Here is a 23,473-nt window from a genome sequence, read left to right on the forward strand (position 1 = left end):
AGGGGCTGGCTGTGCAGAGCTGCACCTGCAGCTTGTAGTTTTTTGTATCAGCTCTAGACACCCCCATGGTCATTTGAAGCATGCTAGTAACAATCAAAGATGGTGCAAATTTTCCTTGACTTTTCCTTTCCCTAGCCCCTGTTTTCTAAGACAACAAAATACTTCAGCTGGGGTAGGGCAATCCTTGTCAGTTTCCCAGTGCACTGGGGAAACTGCCTGGGTCAATTGCCTTGCAAATACCCTCCATGGCTGTGTGTGGGGCCAGCCAGGCACAAGGTTTCTCTCTTACTCGTTTTTTCAAGAGAAAAGCATTTCTCACTGGGATCTGCCAACCACACCAAATATTTTGCACCAGGAAGTTCAATGATCCCAGTAATAAAGGCACTTGGACTCTCTAAGGCATCATTTTAAAATGCTTTTTATTACAACTAACACTGCAAGAAGAAAATAGCATAGATAATCTTATATCCCTTTAGATGTAACCCCAGGTGGCATAGCATCGAATAGGCCTCTGATTTAAGCACAGCAGGCTGTGCAGACCCTGTCTATAGAACAGATTCCCAAGTTTCCCCCCTTTTTGTCATTCAAGCTATTATAGGATTTTCTTACAAGAAAACAATTCTTGCTGCACTCTTAGATAAAGGCAAAGCCATGCAGGTGGCATCATTGCTGGTACCAAGCAGGAGATGCCTGCAGGCTCCTCTTAGTATGAGCTGGCTGAGGTTATCCTGCAGCCATGGGCTATGTGTAGCATGACACAGGCCTGAAGGCCAAGCCCTATATATAGCACAGGCCTGGGCCTACTCAGGTTAACTGTTATATGGATCACTAACTCCTCAGCATACAGTGGTCTTCTGGTCAGGATCACTACAAGGAACCATGAACTTTTTATATCATCTGCTATGCTTTGTTATATCTATTTAATATTGTTATCAACAGGTTTAGTGATAGCTTGTTTTATTGTCGGCAATCTTGTTGTCTGAATTGTGTCAAGCTTCTACATGGTCTAGTTGTTAAATGACTTGAAATAAAATTTGGCATGTTCATTCTCAGCTTGAAATGCTCCAAGCTCATCTCTTCCTCTTCCTATGAGCGTGCCAAGAGCATAAGACTGTAGGGTGATTTACATCTACACCATTTTATCTATCTAAAGCTGCATTATTTTTATTGGGGGGTGTTGCATGGTATATATATGTGTACTCAGGGTTTATCCTACTGAAGTCAAGTGTCTTAGCTATTTAGCAGTGAGGTCCTGCTGTGGGAGAAGGAAACTTCGCATGGAGGAGCCCTTATCATGTGTTGATCATGTACAGGCTTATTACATCATTACCACTATTTTAGGAATATAAATTTTATAGAGTCTGTGTATAGCTTTTTAAAACTAAGGCAAACGGCAGGGGGAGGGGAAGAGAGAGGTAGTACTCATGTTTGTGTGAAATGCATTAAAGGCAGAATCAAATTACCTTAATTACTTTGAATCTTAGAGTCTTGAGAAAGTCACTCTAAGAACTTTGTGCATGGATCTCAATTGCTTAAGAGTATTAGGGGTGCTCAGAGCTTGCCTATTGGACATGCACCCCTCTCCCCCCACCATCCCTTCCAGTATATAAGCAAAGAGCTCTTGGGCTTCTTAGTGATCCTTTTACAATGACACTTTTAATCCTTTAACATCCTCTATTTTTCATGTATCAGAAATTCAAGAACAGAAATAATGATTTTAAAGAAATCTCATATAAACAAATCTTAAAGATGGTAATTGTATTGACATTAAGATGTGCACAACTTATTTATTGTACACTTACATCACACAATTTCCTGAAGATATTTTATTACTTATGATACAAATAGGTATATTAGTTAATACTGTCATATGTCACACCAGTGAAGCTTTCTGACAAAATGTTTATTGAAACTGAAATTTTAGTGTCGTTTTAGTGGTTTGGTCTCTCCTCTTTTTTAAACAAATTGGAAAGAATATGTTTGTTTTTTTTCTCTAGCTGACATCTGAAATGTTTCAACCAGACCTTGGAAAACCATTGTTGATGACTACCCAGGTACCTAATAGGGATTTGCTAACCCAATTTAAGTCAGGCAGCTCCTATTTGTACTCTAATACTCCAACAACTATCCCAATATAAGTATGATCCCAGAACTTAGTACTGAATTCAGTGCTGTGTAAACAATTCTGCACTTTCATAGCCATATCACATTCACTGACAGTACACATGGGGCAAAAAAAAGTGCTAAGAGACAAAATCCAAACAAGATTAACTATTTACTACTGAGCATGCTCTGAGGCAAGAAACAGAGCATTATTCAGAGCCAAAAGACACAAAAACTCTTTTTACATGGTAGTTGCATGTGCTAGCTTCTGCATCTTGCAACTGAAACTCATGTATATGCTCACACAATGGAAATAAAAGGATACAGATATGCTATACAGGGAGAGGAAATAATGACTGTTGACGTTAGATTCTCCACAAGGATATGGTTTTGCATGAGCTGCCTCATTCTTTGTTTTGGTTTGGTGAAATTTCCACCATTTGCATACTAATGCATTTGTATCTTGACAGTCATTTAATGAAATATTCTTAATTGAGTAATTTTAAGAAAGCAAGAATTCAAACATACAAATGGAAGAGTAAGTTTTATTAAATAATGAAAAAATAATCACATTTCAATTAAATTTTAAGCTTTGCTAGAGTACTAGCTTTCTTTAGCAGAAAGTGCAACATCAATTATTCATAATGTTAGTCAAACTAATAATTGTTAATTCCTCTTCAAAAAACTGCGTAGTTGAGCAGGGGTGTGTGTTTTTTTTCCTTTGAATCCAGTGACAGAGGAGATTGCCTGCACTGGTCAGATTCTGAATGCCTTTTCCCTTTTTTCCCACCCTGTGAGAGAAAAAAAAAAATTAGTTAATATACTAGACGTGACAACACTTTATATCTGCATTTATCTTCCATATTAAAGTAGTATAAATTAACAAGATAAAGACTTGGTATTTGTTTAAACTGCATAATTTTGTGAAATTATACAAGTATATTTATATGGGACACGAACCCATCTGAACACCAGATATACAAATAAAATATACAAATATACAAATAAATATAGTCAAGACACTTATAGGATACACAACTGAGATAACATCTGGGGATAAAAACAACACTGTTTTGTTGCTTGCTTTTTCTTTTTTTTGGACGCACTCACACATTTTTGGTTGTGTTTTTTTTAAGGGCTTCCTAGTATTTCAAAGCAGTATTCCAATAAAGAAGGCAAATCTAATGTTATTAAAGACAACAATACAAGAAAAGTGGGAGTATAGGAGAGAATAATAAAAGCAGCAGTGATGATCCCTGAAAGTGATATGGAGAAATAGTGTGAAATGGGGACAATGGACATCGATTGTAGTCATGCTGGCCTCTGAGCAGTCAAGAGATCTGGTTGTCTGACCTGTCCATGATTTACCATACTCAGTGCAAGGGCTGCCACAGTTGCTATTTCTATGTAAGCAAACACTTTGGTATATCCAGGTTCTCAAATTGCCAGCTCAAATACTATTTGGATGCCATGTTGCAAATAGTGGTGTTGGTGGCCAGTGAGGTGCCATCTGGATGCTGTGCTGTGTAATGCTTGAATGTGTGCTTCTCAGTAAGGATCAATGAAAATGTTGTTATATTTTGCCTGGAGTGCTTTTGTATCTTGGTGGTGCAGGTGGGATGTAGGTTATTCAGCCTGATGGTTTAAAAGCTGGAGGAAATGCCACCTGTGTCCTAACAGGACTCTGGGACCAGCCAGTGTGGTGCATGGTATGAGAGCTCAAATGATGATGGCACATAAACATTTAACTCCAAATTAATAGGATGTTCCTGTTTTTGGAAGCTGCTCATCCTTTTGTTGGAGCCTGTGACTGCCTTGTAGACAAGTCAATAGTGAAGGAACACAAACAGTACTTAACTGTCATCTGAGTAAAAAAGCATGGGTCAGATAAAAATGGCAAGTCACTGCTCACTGAGGAAGGTTGGTCGCTGAACGCCATCTTAATATTGCCACTGATATCTCTTTGGATCTGCAACACGCAGTTACAAATGAGTGCCAGAGGAATGCTTCAAATTGTTATACACAGCTAGAAACCTTGCCTCTAATTCCAAAAGCTTAGACCAGTGATCCAAGAAACCCCTTTCAGTTAATTGAGAAGCAGTGCAATTTATATTGTGTGTTTTCTAATGCTTCACAGCAGCCCAAGGAAAACAAACCTATAGTTTGGCTTCTTGAAGATGGTTGAGCTCTAAGTGATTCTGCCTCATGAGTTTGCAAGATGTTTGAAGAAGGTTTTGTCCTAAAGCTTTTTAAATACCATGTGTAAATGATAGATATAAAGGACAGATAGAGGACCATGAAATAAGTCCGAGGCCTCTCATTTGGAGTGATCACAAATCAGACAGCTGATTAAGTTAAACTACCTTGTTTCAAAAATCAGAATTGCTATGCTAAGTAATCTTGAGCTATTTCACTGTGTGTTGGTTAAAGTGGAGTGTCTAGACTTTAGGTCATTTTGCCCTTGTGACCACTTGCATCCAAATTTTACTTCCTACATGTATATCAAAAACTGTGGTTTAGTTTTTCTTAGCTGCTCTAAAGCTGGGTTATTTTAAAGCCTGTTTTGGATATGACAAAAATGGCCTCATGTTATAGAGACATAACAGAGTGTTCAGGAGAGCTTCAGCTTCCAACTGTTGCATAGGCATAGTCTTGTCACAAGGGAAGCTAAAATGTTGGGTATATTGACTTCAAAATCTGTTTGATTGTTGTGTGTCTGGGTTTGGTTGGTGGATTTTTTTAAATAGTTATGAGCTAGAACATTATTAAAAAAAACAAAGCAAACAGAACCTACTAAAATTGAAGCAATGAAGTCCAAACACATTCAACATGTTTCCGATCAAGAAACTTCCTTTGTATTGAGTCACCTGGTGTAGTTGGGGCAGCAGAGATAAAATAGCTCTCAAATAAAGAAATGTGAGTTAATTGAATGCATTAAACTCATTAAGTCTTTTTGATACAATTTCTGCTTTTGATCTTAGGGCCTTTGAGTTATCTTGATGATGTCCCATTTAAGATAGGAGACAAATTCAAAACCCCAGCGAAGGTTGGATTACCCATTGGTTTCTGCCTGCCTGATTCTTTTCAGCTCATTAGAGAAGCACAGGTGAGTGATGTATTTTGCCTTTCTGCTCTCTTTTCCCCTCACCCTGGCCTCCAACATGTGGTGCTGTAAATTGCAAGTAGTCACAGTTTGCAGGTGTATTCAAATGTTAGTCTTGTTGGTCTTGTAGTGTTATTTCATATGCAAGGAAGTAATTGCAGAATGTCTGTTGGAATGTATAGAAAGATAAAAATATGATAGGCTGTACAAAAATTCTAGGAGGGGACGCAGCCAGCACAGCTGACCCCAATTGGCCAAAAGGATATTCCATACCATATGACATCATGCTCAGTATATAAACTGGGGGGAAAACTGGCTGGGTGAGCAATTGCATTGTGCATCACTTGTATATTCTAATTCTGTTGTCACTATTATTGTTTTCCCTTCTTCTTTTGTCCCATTAAACTGTCTTTATCTCAAACAATGAATTTTACTTTTTTCCCTGATTCTCTCCCCCATCCCACTGGGGGGGAGGAGAAGCGAGCAAGCGGCTGTGTGGTGTTTAAGTGCCTGCTGAGTTAAACTATTACAAATAGTTATAGAAATAGTTATAGGTCTAAATGTTACACTGACTAAATTTGAGTAGTATTTTTTTAAGAGGAAAAATAAGAACTGATACATCCATCTATGCTATGGCATACTTGCAGAATCTTGTTTGAGGATAACAAGTGTTTCTATGATCATATTTTATGGGTTCTCACAATAGTGAGATCAAGAAAACAATTTCCAGTTCTTGTTTTCTGTGCAGTTGCTGTAGGGCAAACAGGTTATAGCTTGGTATGGATGGATTCCAGACCTTTAAGGACCATTAATTCTTGGTAGCATAAAATCAATTGTTCTAGCAGAAATGTTGAAAATCTAATCTCCAAATGTGACTGATTGCAGTAGATGGTTCTGTGTTTTTCCCCCCCTTTCCTGCAACTCATCTGCTGGAGAGCTGAATATCTCAATTACCCTACATGACGGCTTTTTCATTATAACCATTAAACAATTACCTGATCATCCTAATACACATATTTCCACCCAGTTAAGCTGGTGTGGGAGAACCAAAGGAGACTCTAATGTCCTATTGCTGGCTTCATTGTGCTAAGTCTCCATTTTCCTGTCAAGCTGAGGCTCAAGTATAGCATACCCGATTGGACTGCAACACCTTGCATAATATAATGTGACTATGTAGACTATGCATCTTGAAGTGTAATTTGATGACTTTACAGCTGTAGCAAGAGCTATTTTTAAAAAAATTAAAATACAGGGAAGCAAATTTGCCCAAAGCCATATATTTGTATATAAATACCTCCCTTTTTTTTTATAAAAAAAAACCAGCTTTGATCAATTTTTGTCTGTATATATAACCATATACATACAAACACAAAAACTGCAATAGCTCTGCTCGGGTAGCAAAGAATGTGTAATGAGTAGTGCCTAGCACTTCTGCCAGTGACTTGTTTTTCAAAGTCAACTTGCTGATAAGTTGTATATCACACCTCTTGAAGTCTTAGAGCTAAGGAAAGGGAAAACTGTTGTGGTTGAGACAACAGGTCTCCAGGATCTCACTGGAGCCTGCTATAGGATGGGATGCAATACAACATATAGCAAGTCCCAAAAAAGCCTAGTAGAGGCTGAGCAAGCCTTGCTGGCTTGTTGCTCTTTAGAGCTAGGAATTTCTATGACCTAGCAGTCCTGTAAGAAGAGCACTCCTGTTGGGTTATATGTTATTATCCTGGCAAGGATGTCTTATAACTTCTTAAGTCACAGGTAGGTTATACCCTGGACTTAACTTGTAGGCTGTGTTCTCTGAATGTTTTGTGGCTCTCTAAAGAACATTTGAAGCTGTTCATTCTTCATGAGATACTAAAGATTTAAGTGATTTAGTTTGTTCAGAATTTTGTCCTCTCAACCAGACTACTATGGTAGCCAGTAAACTGGTAGCAAGTAGCTTACAAATGTCTTCCTGTGCTAACCTGGCCCTGAAGGAGCTGATGTTAAATGAGAAAAGCTTGTGGGATTCTGTCATGCCAGTAACCGCAGCAAAATCTACTACTACAGATAGTTGTCATCTTTGGTGCAGCCCTTTGGCTGGTGAGCCACTGGCACTGGGGTAAGAATAGCGATACCTCTTAAACTAGTGGGTGTAGAACTCTAATATCAAGTCCCTTAGGAATCTTTTAGGGGGAACTGACTAATACTGTATTGGTCTTTGGATGCAAAAATACCCTGTTATAGTCTTGAATAGCTTGTGGACAGGGCGTAGTTCAGTGTTGCCAGATCGGGGTATGATTGTCCATCTAGTAATGCATTAGACTTTCCCTTGCTACATCTGTTGTCTTGGGGGAAGAGGGTGGGAGGGCTGTGAAACTTATCTTGGGATGATCAGTAGCTCTAAAGCAAAACTAAATGTAGGAAGGAGGCAAAATATGATATTCTAATGCAGACTATAGACAGGTTTTGCTGCTAGAGGCAAAATGAACTATTTTTGGTGTTTTCTAGCTTTGCTAGTCTGTAGGTTATAAGAGATGCTGGGGAAAAAATTGATGCCTGTTCATGGTAATTCATGTAGCTCTTATTCTGTTATGTTGCTGTTAAAAGTAGTGGCTATGTTCATTATATTTTTTTTTTTCTCTCTTCTCCTTTCCCTTTCATCCTTGGTCAGTATGACTTCTCGCTGGAAAAGCAAACAATTGAGTGGGCTGAAGATATCGACAAAACTGAAGCTGCCCAGAGAGAAGCTGAACATAAGGCAGAAGAAGCACTAGTGAACTCAAAAGCAGCTTCAGAGGTTAGCAACAAAATGGGGCTTTCAGAGGTACCTTGCCCTGAGGCCATGCCTCCTCCTATTAACCCCATCCTCGCTAGCCTGCGGCACAATAATATTCTTACTCCCACGCCAGCCAACAGCAGTGCTGTGAAGCAAAAGGCTCTCAGTCCACCTTGTCCAAAAGCAGACTTCAACCTGGCTGATTTTGAATGTGAAGAAGATCCATTTGACAAACTGGAATTAAAAACTATCAATGATAAAGAGGAATTAAAAAATATTCTTGAAATTCATGTTGGTACTACCAGGCCAGTTGTTGCCCAGCTGTTAGATAATACTTTGCCCAAAGGAGGGTCTGGGTCTGTGTTGCAAGATGAGGAAGTTCTGGCATCCATAGAAAGGGCCACGTTGGACTTCAAGCCCCTTCACAAACCCAATGGCTTTATCACTTTACCGCAGTTGGGAAACTGTGAAAAGATGTCCTTGTCTTCCAAAGTATCCCTGTCCCCTATTGCTTCAGTGAGTAATATCAAATCCCTGTCCTTTCCTAAACTTGACTCCGATGAGAGTGATCAGAAATCATCAAAGCTCACAAGTGCTTTCCACAGTACTACCTGTCTCCACAATGGCACTTTCCTCAGCTCTTTGCAGACTTGTGCTCAGAGTAAAGTGAGTGAACTGAATGGACACCATATGGTTGGTCTTTCCGCTCTAAATGAGGACAGCGACATAGAGACATCAACATTACCCTCTTCATCCAGGCTGCCTTCCCTGGCTGTGTCAACAGTTTGTACAGAAGAAGAATCATCTCAGAGCACAGTGACTACGGTAAAACACGCAGTAGATTAGAATCAGGGTTGCTGGGGAGATGTGGAGGTGCAGAGGCAAATGTTGCTTCTAAAATGTCATGTGGTTTTAGGTTCATTTAATGGGAGTGGTGCAGAGATCATGTGTGGTAGTTTCTCTTCATTTACATGGCAAACTGATCAGTCAAATGGGTCTTCATGCTGGCAGTTCTGAACTTCAGGTTATTACTCTGCAGGTTTTCCCTAAATCTGATATTTTTAGACTAATACTGGTGACTTTTCTTTCAGCTTCTCAGCTCTTGTTCATAGTTGCACACCTTTGAACTAAGTGTATGAGATGTCTTTGTACAGTCCTGCATTCTGTCTTATCCAACTGAGGTCTATCAGATTCTGAACCGCTCTTAGGTTTTGAGTTAAATCTCTGCTAGGTTTGTTTCTCGGCTTGCTGGAAATAAGGGGAAATTTGTTTTTATCTTATTCCTTCTATTCCTTGAAAAGCCTACAAGTATGTGCTGTCGTTCAGGGAAGAAAAAAGCACTTGCAGTTGACCTGCAGTGAAAGAATTGTCTGTGTATGTGTTTTTCTTCCTGATATCCTTTTAAAATCTAGCCTTTAAAAGGATGAGAATAATGGTGGTCTGAAATCTGGTATTTACTCTCTTCCTTGTAAAGGAGTGTGGAAGGATTGTTTTGTGGATACCAAAAACAGTCTTTAGGATCATCTCAGATCACTAATGTTACAGTTGATTTGTTGTAAAGCTCTGAGGCAGGGGTTTGACGCTTAATTTCCCCAAACTTGTAGCAAGTTCTAAAATTACTTTGGGGACACTTAACTTCACACCATCTGTTGTTTTTGTCTCTTTGTAAAGAAAAGTAGATATTTGAGTAAGCTTGCAGACTTCTTCCCCCCCCCCAAGAAACTAAGGTCTGGACACCAATACTTATGAAGCCTAGTAGAAATTGTGTAGTCAAATCCTCTAGCTGGCTCTAAAATCTGGCTGCTTCTGTCCAATATAAGCAGTGGTTCTGTGGCCTTACTGGCATACTGTAGTTTTTTGTGTGATACAAGTGACACTGCTTCTCTCCTGTTGTTCTTTCTCTCCTTTTCAGGCTTAGGTAAATGCATTGTTAATTGTGAGATACAGTATTCTGGCAACTAGTGTATTTGTCAGAGCACAGCAGAACAGCTGTTTATTGATCACTAGAGCAAATTCAATACAGTAAACTTTGGCAGAAGCAGCAATGTGTTGAGCAACTGCGCACTGCTACAGATCACAGGTTTGAGAGGTTGTATGTAGCTCAGAGGTGAAACCTCAAAGTATGACATGTGACATCTCTAGGGATTAACCTGAAAGATCACTTACAACTAGATAGATGGGCATTCAGATGGTCAAATTTTCATTCTAATTATTCAAATATCTATGTGGGACTAAAACTTATTAGAGGCCAAGAGGGGAAGGTGTCTTCTTGAAAATGCTGTAAGAAAAGATACAAACTGATAAACAAAAAATAGTCTTACTAGGAGAAGTAATAAAGATCATAATTTGAAACTATTCTTCTTTGGAAGCAGCAAACCAAGAAACAGGTATGCTGGCAGAACTAGTTCTTTCTGTTTCAATTCCAAGACTTCAGAATATACTTGTTTCATATTTCCACAATATGGTCCCAGTGGCTGAAAAATGACAGCTGAGCTGCAAGCAATTGAAGTAAATGTAACTTATTCAGAGTATGAAAATGATAGAAGGAAGTCATAGTTATCTCTGTAGCTGGGAGCAGAAGGTTCATGTGTCCCTTTTCTTCAAGGTTACACAAGAATAAGCCTGTCCTTTTTAGAAAGCCTCAGGACAATCATATGTCCTAGTGTATTCCACAGCAATCTTATATATACTTTTTTTTTTCCTCACAAAACTAGAAAATGTAACTTTGGATTTGGAGTGACTACTGGAGTTTATGCTTTACCAGTGAATATGATCTAGGGTTTTTTGGATGGAAATAAACTTGTGATTTCTCTGAGGCTCCACTGATTCTGTCTTGGGTGGTCCCCTCTGAGTATTGTTTTTGAAGCTCACTGGTTTGCTTTTTGCAGCATTGGCAGAGAAATGACTAGTGAAGACAACAGGTTGGAATTAAACAAAACTGGTCAGAGACCTGATTAGTATGATGCATTTTATTTAGAAAAATTTCTGGTTACTGGAGGATGGGATACTCCTGGTGGGCCATTCAGTAGTATGATGTGTGTGGGCACACCAGCTGCAGGCAGGGTTCCTGGCCTCTGCATGAAGTCCCTAAAAGTAGGCACAGTGTGCAAGCACATACTGAAAGCACTGCATGTCTGCTTCTTGAAGGGTACTAAAACGCAAGTTTGAGATATAAGGGAACACGACTGCTGAGTTGACCAGTCCTGGCTTTGTCCCCTGCAATTTCTTTAGGTGTTTCCCTCTGGAAGTCACTGACCACAAGCACAGGTTGTTAAACTCTTATGTAGATTGAGGAGGAGTTGGTTTCCCCAGACTCTTGAATCTCTGGTGTCAGAAGCAGTTTTTGGATTTCTTGGCTGCATCATCCTTCAGTTTGCTAACCAGCTGATTTCAGGGCTACTCCAGACCCTTGTTTCAGTGTATCCCATATTCTAGTGCTTTTTGCTCTGGCAAAAGTGCCTGGAGGAAGGGTCTGTGTGGAGAGCTTTGAACCCCTCTACTACCATGAGGAGAGGTTCTTGGGTAAACTAGTCTATCGGATGGAACGTGATTTCTTGGGCTTTGTCTCCTAGAAGAGAAATTCTTACCCTGGAGATGAAAATAAGAAGAAATGCAGAACAAAGCCTTTTTTTTTTTTTTTTTTTTTTTTTTTTTTCTTCCCCCCCCTCCCCCAATAGATGGAACTTGCCAAAATGCTAATACATATTCTTTTTTTATTTTTCTATAAACAGGTTTTTGTTGTTTGTGGTGGTGGGTTTTTTTATGGTGGTGTTTTGTAGGGGTTTTGGGTGTGTGTGTGTTGGTTGGGGGACTTTGTGGGTTGTGGTGTTTTGTTGTTGTGGGGGTTAGTTTTTTGTTTTGGTTTTTTTTTGTTTGGGTGGGTTTTTTTAGTTTGGGCCCAAAGAAGGCCTTTCTGAAAGAAGTGGACAAGCTTTCAAGCAATCTGTTTGCTTTAAAAGGTATTAAGGAAAGGCAATAAACAGAGGCTCTTGGTCCACAGTGTAATTTCTTGTAGTCTTTTCTAATTTGATTTAAAATACAAGAAGGTTTTTAATCAGATGAACTGAAATGTGCAGATTTGATGGGGCAAAGTTCTGACTCTGCACTCCTGTTATCTTGGGCAAAGTAGTATAAAGTGGTGGATTGGTTCTGCCCTCTGGCAGCCTGGTTCCGCAAAAATGGGGCAGGTGTACAGCAGGGAATGTTACCTAGCCTTGTTGGTATACTGGGAATGGGACCAGCTGTTGGTAGAAAAATCATGTGCTCTTTTTAGCCAGTGTGCCACATTGCTCATGGCATATGAAATGCAGTGCTTTGAGTGTAGAAAAGGGTTATCTATTTCTCTTATCCCTTCTCATGGTCAAAAAAAATAAAGGGAAGTCTATAGGCAATGACTTTAAAATTATCACTGTCATTCAGACAGCGTAACACTGGGATGACCTGAACAGGAGCCAGCGTGTTAAGCTGAGCTGTATGAACATATAGTAGTCACAGAATAAACAAGTTTACAATTATTATGAGGGGGGACACATCCTTCTTAGAGTATAATCTGTTTTTGTAGAGTGTTGAGAGAAGAAATGATCGCTATGATTGCTATTCTAGAACTACACACAATTGTAATGTGTGCATCTCGCATGTAGAAGCCTGATCAGACCAAGCCTCCTTAGTATGGTAGTCTTATTCCCAGATCTTTCCCATAAAACCCTTATTTTCCCCCAGCTGTAGCAAATTCTACTCACTGGTGCATAATGTTTATAGTAATCTTATTTGTGTATTGTCCAACAGGTACACCTAGACTACAAGGAAAGAGAAATCCCTGTGGTAAGTTCCCAAATACCTGTGTGCTTGTACTGAAACATGTTTCTGAAAATCTCCAGAAGTAGTGTTCCTCTGAGTACAGAAAATCATAGGTGACGAGTAAACTTTGGGTGAAGGAAGCAATCTCCATGCTTCCCCTGAGGTACAGGGTTTGACTATATCATAAGGTTTGGTATTGAAAGGTTTTCATCCACCAGTAAGAGAGGGTATATTGTGAAGAGTCTGGGTTGTTGATTGTTGTTTTGAGGGTAAAAAGAGTATGGTGGGAGTTCAGACTACGTGCACTGCTTGGTTTCGTCCTAACAGTGAGTAGCTTTCCAAGGGCAGTCTAGAAAGCCTCTTGGATTAATTGCATGGGATATCCTGGTTCTGCACTAGCCAGAAACAGGGTGTGGGGGATGCAGAAGATGATCATCACCTCAGCCTCTGGGTTTTCCCCTTTAGGTAACGCATCAAGATTTCCCAGTGTCTAAAGTGCCCAATAACCCTAGCTGCACAAAGTGGTCGGGTGGCCCTGCTTCTGAACTACAGCAGGTCCTCTCTGCTAGTGAGAAGCAGTGCGTAGAGATGGTTGTCAACATGGGGTACTCGCCTGAGAATGTTCTGAAAGCCATGAAGAAGGGACAGAACATAGACCAGGTAAGAGCTTGTGCAATGGGGAAGAAACCCTTGACTGGATGCTGATTCTGCTAAGAAACAACCTTGGGTTTGCAAAATGGATGGGGGGGAATACTTTTATTTTAGCAAGGGGTTGCAGCCTGTAGCTGCTGTGAGATTATAACTGCTAGAGAAGTTGTCACCTGGCAGTAAAAGCTCCTAAAACCAAAGAGTGTCTGCATATGTTTCTGATAAGAGACTGCTTGAGTCGGCCATACCTGTGGGTGCTGGGTTAGAGCTGTGCTGAGCTTGGGATGGGCTCTTAGCTCTATGTTAAGCTGGGAGAGGTACTGGGCCTTCCCAGGAGCTGCAAAACCATCTGAAGGAAGCTTAGTGTGGCTCTACACCATGCTTAGTGCTGTGTGACAAAAAAAAGTCAACTTCCATTGTTCTGTGCATGGGTGAAGATGTTGATGTCTCTCCTTGTAGAGTGAGATTGGCCCCTTTGGGCTTATGACAGCCCCAAAAGGCTATCACAAGGCACCACTGACTGACTTTCTGGTTGTGGTGCTTCCTGCTTTGTGTTGCCTCAAATGCTTACTAAACCCAGGTCACATAGCATAAAGCACTGCAGGGTGAAGCATGGCTCTGGTTCTTGTATGTGCTTCAAACATTCTAAAGCAGGGAAAGTGTGGCCAAACTTTCGATGCTGGCTCTAGGCAGGCTGTGTACTGCACAGAGCATTGCCTGGTGGGACTGTGCCTGTTGCAGAGGAGTGTCCCAGTGACTTCTGCTTGTAGAGCCGATCTGTTTGCCCACTACATACACATTGAGAGCAGTTTAAGCTGTGCACTGGAGTGAACTGTAGTATCGAGTGGAAAAAATGTCCCTTAAGAGGGTGGTTTTAAATCCTGCTGTATTTGTAGGCTGTGTTCTTTTGTGTACCTAGCATTACCTATCCGACCTTTCCCTGTACCTCTCAAAGCTGAGAACAGATAAGAAATTTGGCAGCAATTTCTGGGTGTGTGAACTGGGATTTGCAGCTCACTCACCAGTATGCTGAGTTGATCTTAATCTGAAAGCAGTCAGCCTTTTGCATCAGTTTTTGCAGCTGTCTGAGAGGAAGCTAAAAGCTGACTGCTGGACCTACAGTTCCATTTTGAAAACTTGTAGTATAAAAAGAACAGTTTAACTTCTGCCTTGTGATCAGGCATGGAAGGCTAAGGATAGGCTTCTGAGACTGCTTTGACTAGAGTGGAAGATGATGTGCAGAGCTGATGGGAAAGCACAGGAGGACAGAAAGGCTTGTCTGTTTTCTCTGAACAAGCTCTTGCATAAAAAGCATCGCAACTCTACTAGGAAGGACTTTATCTCCATCCCTGGTAAAGTCCAGGGTGGAGTCACGCCTCAGCCCCTCTGCGTGTACAGAGATGGTATTCAACTATATGCTGCGAATGCCACTCTGCAAACTTAGTTTCTTTTCTTCATTCCACGTAGGTTTTGGATTACCTGTTAGCACATGGACAGCTTTGTGAGAAGGGCTTTGATCCACTTCTTGTTGAAGCAGCTTTGGAGATGCGCCAGTGCTCAGAGGAGAAGGTGAGGGTGCGATGTACTAAGGAATAGAGAGAATGTGCTGTGATGGGGAATTTCAGCAGAAGTTCCTCTGGCTGCTGTAATTTTGACTTTCATGATGATGCTGTCTTGTTTCCAAAACTGACTGCTGAAGGACATCCTTGCGGCAATAAAGTGAATATGTTTTAAAGCATTAGAATTCTTCTGCATTGTTTTATCGCTCTCACTTGCATGCATTTTTATGGGGACAGGATTTTTTAAAGATCCTGCTTATTCTGGTTGTAATGTTTTGAACCCAGAGTTCTATTGTGGGGTGAGGTGCTTGGTACAGAGATGGTTAATTTCAGAAGCAGCAAATTATCTTTCAAATCCTGCCAGCCTGCCCTGGCTGTGAATTTTCTTCCTTGTACAAACACGTGTTTGGGGAAGAGTGGCTGGAAAGCTGCCTGCTGGAAAAGGACCTCGGGGTGTTGGTTGACAGCCAGCTGAACATGAGCCGGCAGTGCGCCCAGGTGGCCATGGCCAGCAGCATCCTGGCCTGTATCAGAAATAGCATGGCTAGCAGGACTAGGGAAGTGATCGTCCCCCTATACTTGGTACTGGTGAGGCCGTACCTTGAATACTGTGTTCACTTTTGGGCCCCTCGCTTCAGGAGGGACATTGAGGTGCTGCAGCATGTCCAGAGAAGGGCAGCGAAGCTGGTGAAGGATCTGGAGCACAAGTTTTATGAGGAGCAGCTGAGGGAACTGGGGCTGTTTAGCCTGGAGAAGAGGAGGCTCAGGGGAGACCTTATTGCTCTCTCTAACTACCTGAAAGGAGGTTGTAGGCAGGTGGGGGTTGGTCTCTTCTGTTGCTTGTTAATTGGGAGAAGAAATGGCTTCAAGTTGCTCCAGGGGAGGTTTAGATCAGGTATTAGGAAATATTTCTTCACTGAAAGGGTAGTGAAGCATTTGAACAGGCTGCCAAGGGTGGTTGGGGGTGTGGAACCACCATCCCTGGAGGTATTAAAGAAAGCAGGTAGATGCAGTGCTTGGGGACATGGTTTAGTGATGAACTTGGCAGTCCTGGGTTAATGGTTGTACTTGATGATCTCAAAGGTCTTTTCCAATTTAAATGATTCTATGACATCTGTCTGACTGCTCAGTCAATTAGGTTAGTGCTCTTTCTGGAAGAAGCTGAAAAATGTTTTTGGGGTCTGGTTCACTGTCTGTCTGTTCTACCAGCACCAAAAGTACAGAGGCAGGAGCAGGTAGCCAGGGCAGAGGACAGCAGGATCTCTTAAAGTTTCCCAGCCTGTTGTGTGCCAATTTATTATATGAAATCTTTAGAGGTGCAACCTACCCCCCACCCCTTACATATTTACGCTTTCTTGCCTTTCTTGGGCTTAGTGATGAGCTCGCAGAGGAACTATGGTGTGAAGATGGGAGAAGTGACTGAGTTCAGGAAACACGTTTGCTACTGTCTTAACTCCAAAATTGGAAACTGCTGATCTCCTGATCATCCATTTCAACCTGTTTTTCTAGTTTTTTGGTCATGTTTCCCCCCAAGTGGAACAGAGGCTCTGTAAATGGCACAGGGTTCATAAGTCTGATTGGCTGATTCACTTGTTACTTTATTTTTTTGAAAGCTCAGGGAAGATTTGTAGTTGATGTTGGTAGTATTGTACACAGTGTGTCCAGTAGGGTTTGTGCTAATCTCCCAAGTTTGCCCTAGATCTGAAGAGCCAGTTGATAGCAAGGGCTACTCTACTCTACTCTTCCCAAAGTCAAAGTAACTTTAAAAAAATTCAGATGCAGCAGTGGCTGCTAGATGGGGGAGCAGGGTGACATCAATCAGTCTGAGTTAAGCTAGGCTGATAAATTTCCTACTGGGAGACACACCCCCATAGACTGAGCTTTGGTGCCCTTGCTGAAGAGGATTTTGGAAATGCAGGACTGCAGACACAGCAGACTGAAGGTGAGGCTCTGTGGGCTGTTGCACCCATAGCTCTGCTGTTCCATCTCCAGTTAGAGAGAGCCAGGATGTACTTGGGGAGGAGGAATCCACCCCATGGAGTGCCCAGTCCCTGAAGACTGGCTCTGTGCTAAACCTCCACCAAGCACTGATCTTTTCTCTTGCAAATAATGGACTGTCTATGATCACAGAACTTCTCCAACTAATGAGCCAATTTAAAGAAAAGGGCTTTGAAGTACAAGACATTAAGGAGGTCTTATTATTAAATAACAATGACCAACACAAGGCTTTGGAAGATTTAATGGCCCGTGCAGGAGCTAGTTGAAAACACATGAGTGTGCAAAGGAGCAGGACTAGCCCTGCCACCTTCACATCCAGTGTGGCTTGCTCTCAGCAGGAAGGAGTCTAGCTTTTCACATACATGGGAGAGAGACTGAGCAAGCCCATCCACGTATATCACTAGCACTTCTCTTTCCACCGAGAGCCAACTTTCTTTCTTAGTAAAGGACATTTTAAAAACTTGTTTCCTTTTTCCAGCTTGGTCAGACTGCCTAGACTGCCCAACCTCTACTGGAATTCCACCTATGTAGAGACTGGAATGGTTTCTTCCCCTCGCTGTTGCACTGGAGTTGGACAGAATACTAAGTTGGCTCTGAAACTAGGATGCTTTGGTTCTTTGAAGCTGCTTTCATGGTATCTGCTTGTACTGAATTACTTGACTGTGTCGTAGTCCAGATCAACTGGTTAAATTTGACCTTTAGTGCAATGGAGTTTTATTTTTTTGGTTTAAAGTTAGTCTGTAACTTAGTAAAATACTGGTTCAGAAACTGTTGCTATGCATAAAGAGAGAAACTGTTCCTCTTAGGCTTTCTTGGTTGTGTGTTTGTTTTTTTTTTTTTACCCATGCATCCAACAACACTTCTGCCAGACATGAGCATCCAATGCTGAATGGTGTGCAAGTTCTCTTAAAACAGGTAAACTTTGAACTCTACCTGGACCTGCAACTTGTGTTGGTTCTTGAACCTGAAGGCAGAGATGGAGCTCAGTATTCTTAATCCTCCAGGTTTGTAGGATATTTAAGACAATGCCCTGCTAGGAAATCTGTTATCTTTTTGTTTTAAATAATATTGTGTGATGCAGGAGGCTTCTTTCAAGTGCTTTCTTTAGAACAAATATACTCACTGCATTATTTCCATTTCTCACACTGTTATAAAATTACATAATAACATCTAGTACTAGAAATCAGGTTTGGGGTTGTTTTTGATACTTTATGTTGTACATTGTTCAAGTTCTAAATAAAATATCAGTAGTCTCGAGGAATCTTTAATTTGCTAAATATTTTGATTCTGCAGAAGAACAACTAATAAAACCCTTAAATACAACTCCCAGTGTCATGGTTCCCATATCATGCTCTGGCTTCAGCAGATGAAGAACTTGCTGAATCCTGCCTGCCCAAGTGGTGCTTGTTCCTGTAGGCATGCATGAACACTGTGTTGGGCAGAACAACCAGAGGCTTCCAGGCAGATGGCTGCAGTGGTAGAATGTGCTGCTTTTTTCTGTGGCTTGCTTTTGTTGCAAAAAACAAGCTTAGAGATCCAAACTCATTGTTACAGGATGGAGCTGGGAGCATTGGACTTCAGGAGGGGAAAACAACTCCGGTGGTTGCCTCAGTTCAGGTTTTTCATAAGAGGTTTTAGCTTATCAGGACCCCAAAGGAGATGGCATTTCTCTCTATTATGTTGTTAACTTTATATGACCTTTTAAAACATTTGGGTTCAGCGTTCCTAGAATTCTCTGTGAGGTGCTTGACTGTTAATTATATACCTTTACTTAAAACAAAATGATGCTGAGGAGAGATGTAGCTGGTAAGTATCTAGGAAATGTAGAGATGGATGAGTAGGACCAGGGCAGATTGTCTTGCACTGTATCCTGTAGCATTGAGCTTCACTAGCTTATAGTGGTGGGGCTGAAATGAATTGTCTTAAGAATGACACTCAGCAACTGCTGTCTCTGTAGGTGTAGGTAAATCAGTTGCCCAGCTTGCTTTCCCAGGTGAGAAATGTGACAGTCTGAAATGAAGTTCCTGATTAGTCAGAAAAGCTGGAAAGCAAAACTCAAACTGCTTTACTGTCACTGCTGAGAGCATTTGGTTGTGTTGCTTGTTTTGGTTTTTATCAGGATTAATATCCAAACAAGTCTGTCTGGTCTGAGACAGTCCTGAAGGGGCAAGAAGTCTTGCCAGTGAAGAAACAACTATTTAGACCAAACCTCTGAATAAAATAATCTCTTTAGTTGTGTTACTGTGTGTTAAGTTTTTTCAGTCTCCCCACTACAGTAACAACTTCTGCTCCCACCTCTACAGCAGTCTCCATAAGCAGAGAGGTGAAGATGGGGAAGCGATACCTGTAAAGTTGGTCTCCTCCTTCCAAAGAGACATACCTGTCTGTGTCTTCCCTGGTAACACTGCTCTTGTTTCATCAGTGAGGTTTCTGGATTTACATCTGTATTGGGTTTGCATGGCCAGGTTTTGGTAGCAGAGGGACTATAAGTGTAGCTTCTGTGAGAAGATGCCAGAAGTTTCCCCCATGTTTGATAAAGCCAGCACCAGCTGTCTCCAAGATGGACCTGCTGCTGGCTGAAGCTGAGCCCGTTGGTGATGGTGGTAGGCTCTCTGTGATATCATATTAAGAAGGGGAGAAAAACCGCTGTGGAACAGCAGCCAGAAGAGAGGAGTTGAGAATATGTGAGAGAAATAACTGCAGACACCAAGGTCAGTGAAGAAGGAGGGGGGAGGAGGTGCACTAGGGGCTGGAGCAGAGATTCCCTTGCAGCCTGTGGTGAAGACCGTGGGTGAAGCAGGTTGTCCCCCTGCAGCCTGTAGAAGACCCTGAGCCATAGCAGGTGTATGCGTCCTGAAGGAAGCTGTGACCCTGTGGAGAGTGGAACCCACACTGGAGCAGGTTTTCTGTCAGGACTTGTGATTCTGTGGGTGACACATGCTGGAGCAGTTTGTTCCTGAAGGACTGCACCCTGTGGAAAGGACCCATGCTGGAGCAGTTTGAAGAGCTGCAGCCTGTGGGAAGGTCCCATGTTGGAGAAGTTTGTGGAGGACTGTCTCCCATAGGTGGGACCCCATGCTGGAGCGGGGGAAGAGTGAGGAGGGAGTGGCAGAGACAATGTTGTGATGAACTGACTACAGCCCCTGTTCCCCATCCCCCTGTGTCGCTCAGGGGGAGGAGGTAGAGGAATTTGGGAGTAAGGTTGAGCCTAGGAAGAAGGAAGGGGTGTTTTAAGAGTTGTTTTCATTTCTCATTATCCTACTCTGATAAGTAATAAATTAATTTCCTCAGGTTGAGTCTGTTTTACCAGTGATGGTAATTGCTGAGTGATCTCCCTGTCCTTATCTCAGCTCATGAGCCTTTCACTGTATTTTCTCCTTCCTGGCCAGCTGAGGAGTGGAAGTGATAGAGCAGCTTGGAGAGGATTAACCTGGTGACTTAGGGGTGAGGCAGTTCTGAAGAAACATGTAACAAGTGATACAATGTGATGAGAATTGAATGTTGTTTTGGGTGCTGTGCATCACTAGTTACTCTGGTACTGTTGTTCTCTCCTGTCAAGGTATGAACAAACTTGGCCTGGATGTGGGATCCAGGGTCCAGCTGGTGCGAGGCTGGACTCTGCCCTGCTGTTAGCTGGTGAGATGATGACTACATCCCTGGTCATACTTAAGACCTTAGGGCTTTTCCTTAGGTTCTCAGATCAGATTATGTACCTGGTATTTGGCACTGCTTTAACTTTTTGTCAGAGGTTGTTCTGCCTCCTTGTGCTAGCTGCTGCCAGATACTGAGCTTGTGAGGAGAAGTGTAGAGGCAGAGCCAAAACTGGTGGTTGTGCTTTGAGCCAGAGACTCCCTGAGCTGCCTCCAGATGGTTCTGGACAGCAGCAGCCTGGTAAGGACTCTGATACTGAAGAGCTGTCAGGCTTCCTACTCTGCTTGCAGATGGCTGGAGACCTGGTGGGATGAGAAGTGCTGCTGTGGTTGCTGCCTTGTTTTGAGGGTGACTTCTTTCTGGGATCCTACAGTCTGTCAGGCAGCAGGAGCTGTGGATACTCCTGTGCTCTAGGGCTGCAGCATGGCTCCTGCAGCTGCTTGGTTCTGCTGGAGCGCCCCTGGGCAGCACAGGTTGCTGACCCCAGAAGCCTGTGTTAGCAGCTTTTCTGCACATGGCCTGTGGCTGGGCAGCTCTCCGTGCTGGGGAGGCTGCTGGCTTTTGGCTGCCTGTGCAGTGTTGTTTTGCTGCTGCCATAGGCCGTTCAGGTCAGCCACATGTGGCTGACCTGAAAGCTTCTGAAATGCCAGCTCTGTCAACAGGCCAGGTGTGAAGGGGATTTCATACTGATTCCCAGCCCCAGTTAATCTTCTGAAATCCAACATTTTTATGGATCATATTTACAACAAATTTTACCAGAGTTCTGTAGGAAACTTTATTTTAAATAACATCAATTATCCAAATAAAATACCAAGTGTTAATAGTCTTTGTTGTACTTGAATACAAAAGTGAACCCATTTTAGTTCTGTATTTATTTGATTGAGAGAGCCTGGCTACATACAATCTTAGACTGCTGTAATGACAATTTCACATGTGTTCCTCAAATTGAAATGAAAACCATTCATATTGGGTTAAGGTATTATTTTTGGGAAATAATTGTGATAGGGGTGTTATTGATATGGAGAAATAATGTGAAATGGGGACAATGGACATCGATTGTGATTGTATATGTCTGCCCAAGGAATGTGGGTATGGTGACTGGTCATGGGTGTGGTGTCTGGTCACATAGGCACACAGCTTTGAGGAGACGCCTGCCCTTCTTCCTCTAACAAAGGGGCTATTTATAAAAAGGATGAGAGACATTCCAATGTTATCTAGAGGAAGGGAGTGCTAAGGCTTCTTGCTGGAGAAGATCGGATGGTCACAAGGACATGAATCACCTGCAGACCTGCAGGACCACCACATTCCAGGCAAAGGACTGATAAGCTAATTAACATACAAAGCGAGAGTAAGCGGGTTTAGGTAAGGGATATGTATAGGCGTTAATTGAATATTCATTTGTTTTATTGTATAAATGTGAGATGGTTCGTCACTTTGGGCATGCACGCTTGTGGAGGAGCGATCCCCCGTGCATCTGCGCGCAATAAACATACCTACTTTATAACTTTCGAGTTATAGAGTCCAATTCCGCAGTCAGTTTGGCGAGCCAGGCAGGAGGATTTCTGCTCGGCTGAGGGACCAGCTGTGGAGCGGACGCTCCTAGGCGCGCCCCGGGAGATTTCCTCGGAGGAGCCTCCTCTTCTCAGCTGTTCACCCGGGAGCAGAAGAGAAACCCCTGGATCCACGGATAAAACGGTATGTTTAGTAACGGGGCGGCTGGTGAGACGCACGGAGACGTCCGGCGCGCAGCGTAGTCCCCAGGAGGAAAGGTACCTTGGGAGGGGGTTTGCTGACCAAGGGGTGGCCGCTAGCGATCTTGAGGGCAGATCGAGCAAACCCGAGGTTACTGCCATTCCTAAAAGCCCGGAGGCCTCGTGACGGAAAGCGGGGGGCGGGACGGAATAAGGCGGAATCTCACAGGAACAAGAGGGACCTCACAGCAAAAGTAAAAGGGAAACTTTTGCGTAGGAAAAAAAAAAAAAAAAACAAAAAAAAAAAACCAAACCAAAAAAAGGAAAACATGGGAGTAACAAAATCTTAAATACTTCATAAAGATCTGGGAAGCTAAAAACTTCCTTTAGGTTGTCTTAAGATTTGGGGAATTCCTAGAATGTAACAACTGAAATAGCGCTCTGTGTCTTGTCTGTTCTATGTGTTGTCTTGTTACATGTTCAAAACTTGGAGTTATGAAATGTATGTTGAAAAATAATAATACTCTGGTAATTCGTGGCAAATAGCGGAAAACTTAACACTCTGCTCAAGACCAGGAGAAATTGGTATTTTGTTTGTTGTTTGTTTTTTTGGCAATTGCTCATTGAAATGCATACTTTGTGAACTGTCAGTGTTCCTAAGTTGTACATAAGTGCACGGTACCGTATAACATACTGCTTGTGTGCCTGAGGGCTGCCCGGAGAGTGTGAATGGTGTGATTGAGATGCGCATTTTGATTTTCCGTGTATAGCTTAATTATTTTGACTGAGTGTGAGTGCAAGAGTGCTTGAGATGCGCGTTTGAGTGCAAAACGAGTAAGGAGCTCTATCCGCGTTTCCGACCTTGGGTGGCTAAGGCGGCCGGAGAAAACAAAGTAATTAAAATTGTGAAATGGGAAATGGAAGAAGTAAGCCCTGTGAAAAATCGCCCTTGGGTTGTATATTAAAACACTGGAGGGATATCATAGGACAGGGTGGCACCGAAAATAGAAGGAAATTGGTTAAATATTGTAATCAGTGGTGGCCTTTGTATAAATTGGGGAGTGATGCGAAATGGCCTCAGGAGGGAGGAACATTAGATTATAACACTCTCCTGCAATTAATGTTTCTGAGGAGAGAAGGAAAATAGGACGAAGTATCATATGCAGAC

General features: G+C 42.1%; 1 protein-coding gene across 1 annotated transcript; it reads left to right on the top strand.

The window, feature by feature from the left end:
* The first annotated feature begins 3,397 nt into the window (after nt 1–3,397).
* On the top strand, nt 3,398–15,141 carry LOC129734945 (ubiquitin-associated protein 1-like). Its single transcript, XM_055700360.1, has 6 exons — nt 3,398–3,410; nt 5,085–5,209; nt 7,857–8,786; nt 12,747–12,782; nt 13,224–13,418; nt 14,874–15,141. Exons 1-6 carry the CDS (start codon nt 3,398–3,400, stop codon nt 15,000–15,002), a joined length of 1,428 nt encoding a protein of 475 aa, XP_055556335.1. The 3' UTR covers nt 15,003–15,141.
* The last annotated feature ends 8,332 nt before the right edge of the window (nt 15,142–23,473 follow it).

The sequence above is a fragment of the Falco cherrug genome (genome assembly GCF_023634085.1).
Source record: "Falco cherrug isolate bFalChe1 chromosome W unlocalized genomic scaffold, bFalChe1.pri SUPER_W_unloc_1, whole genome shotgun sequence".
NCBI lineage: Eukaryota > Metazoa > Chordata > Aves > Falconiformes > Falconidae > Falco > Falco cherrug.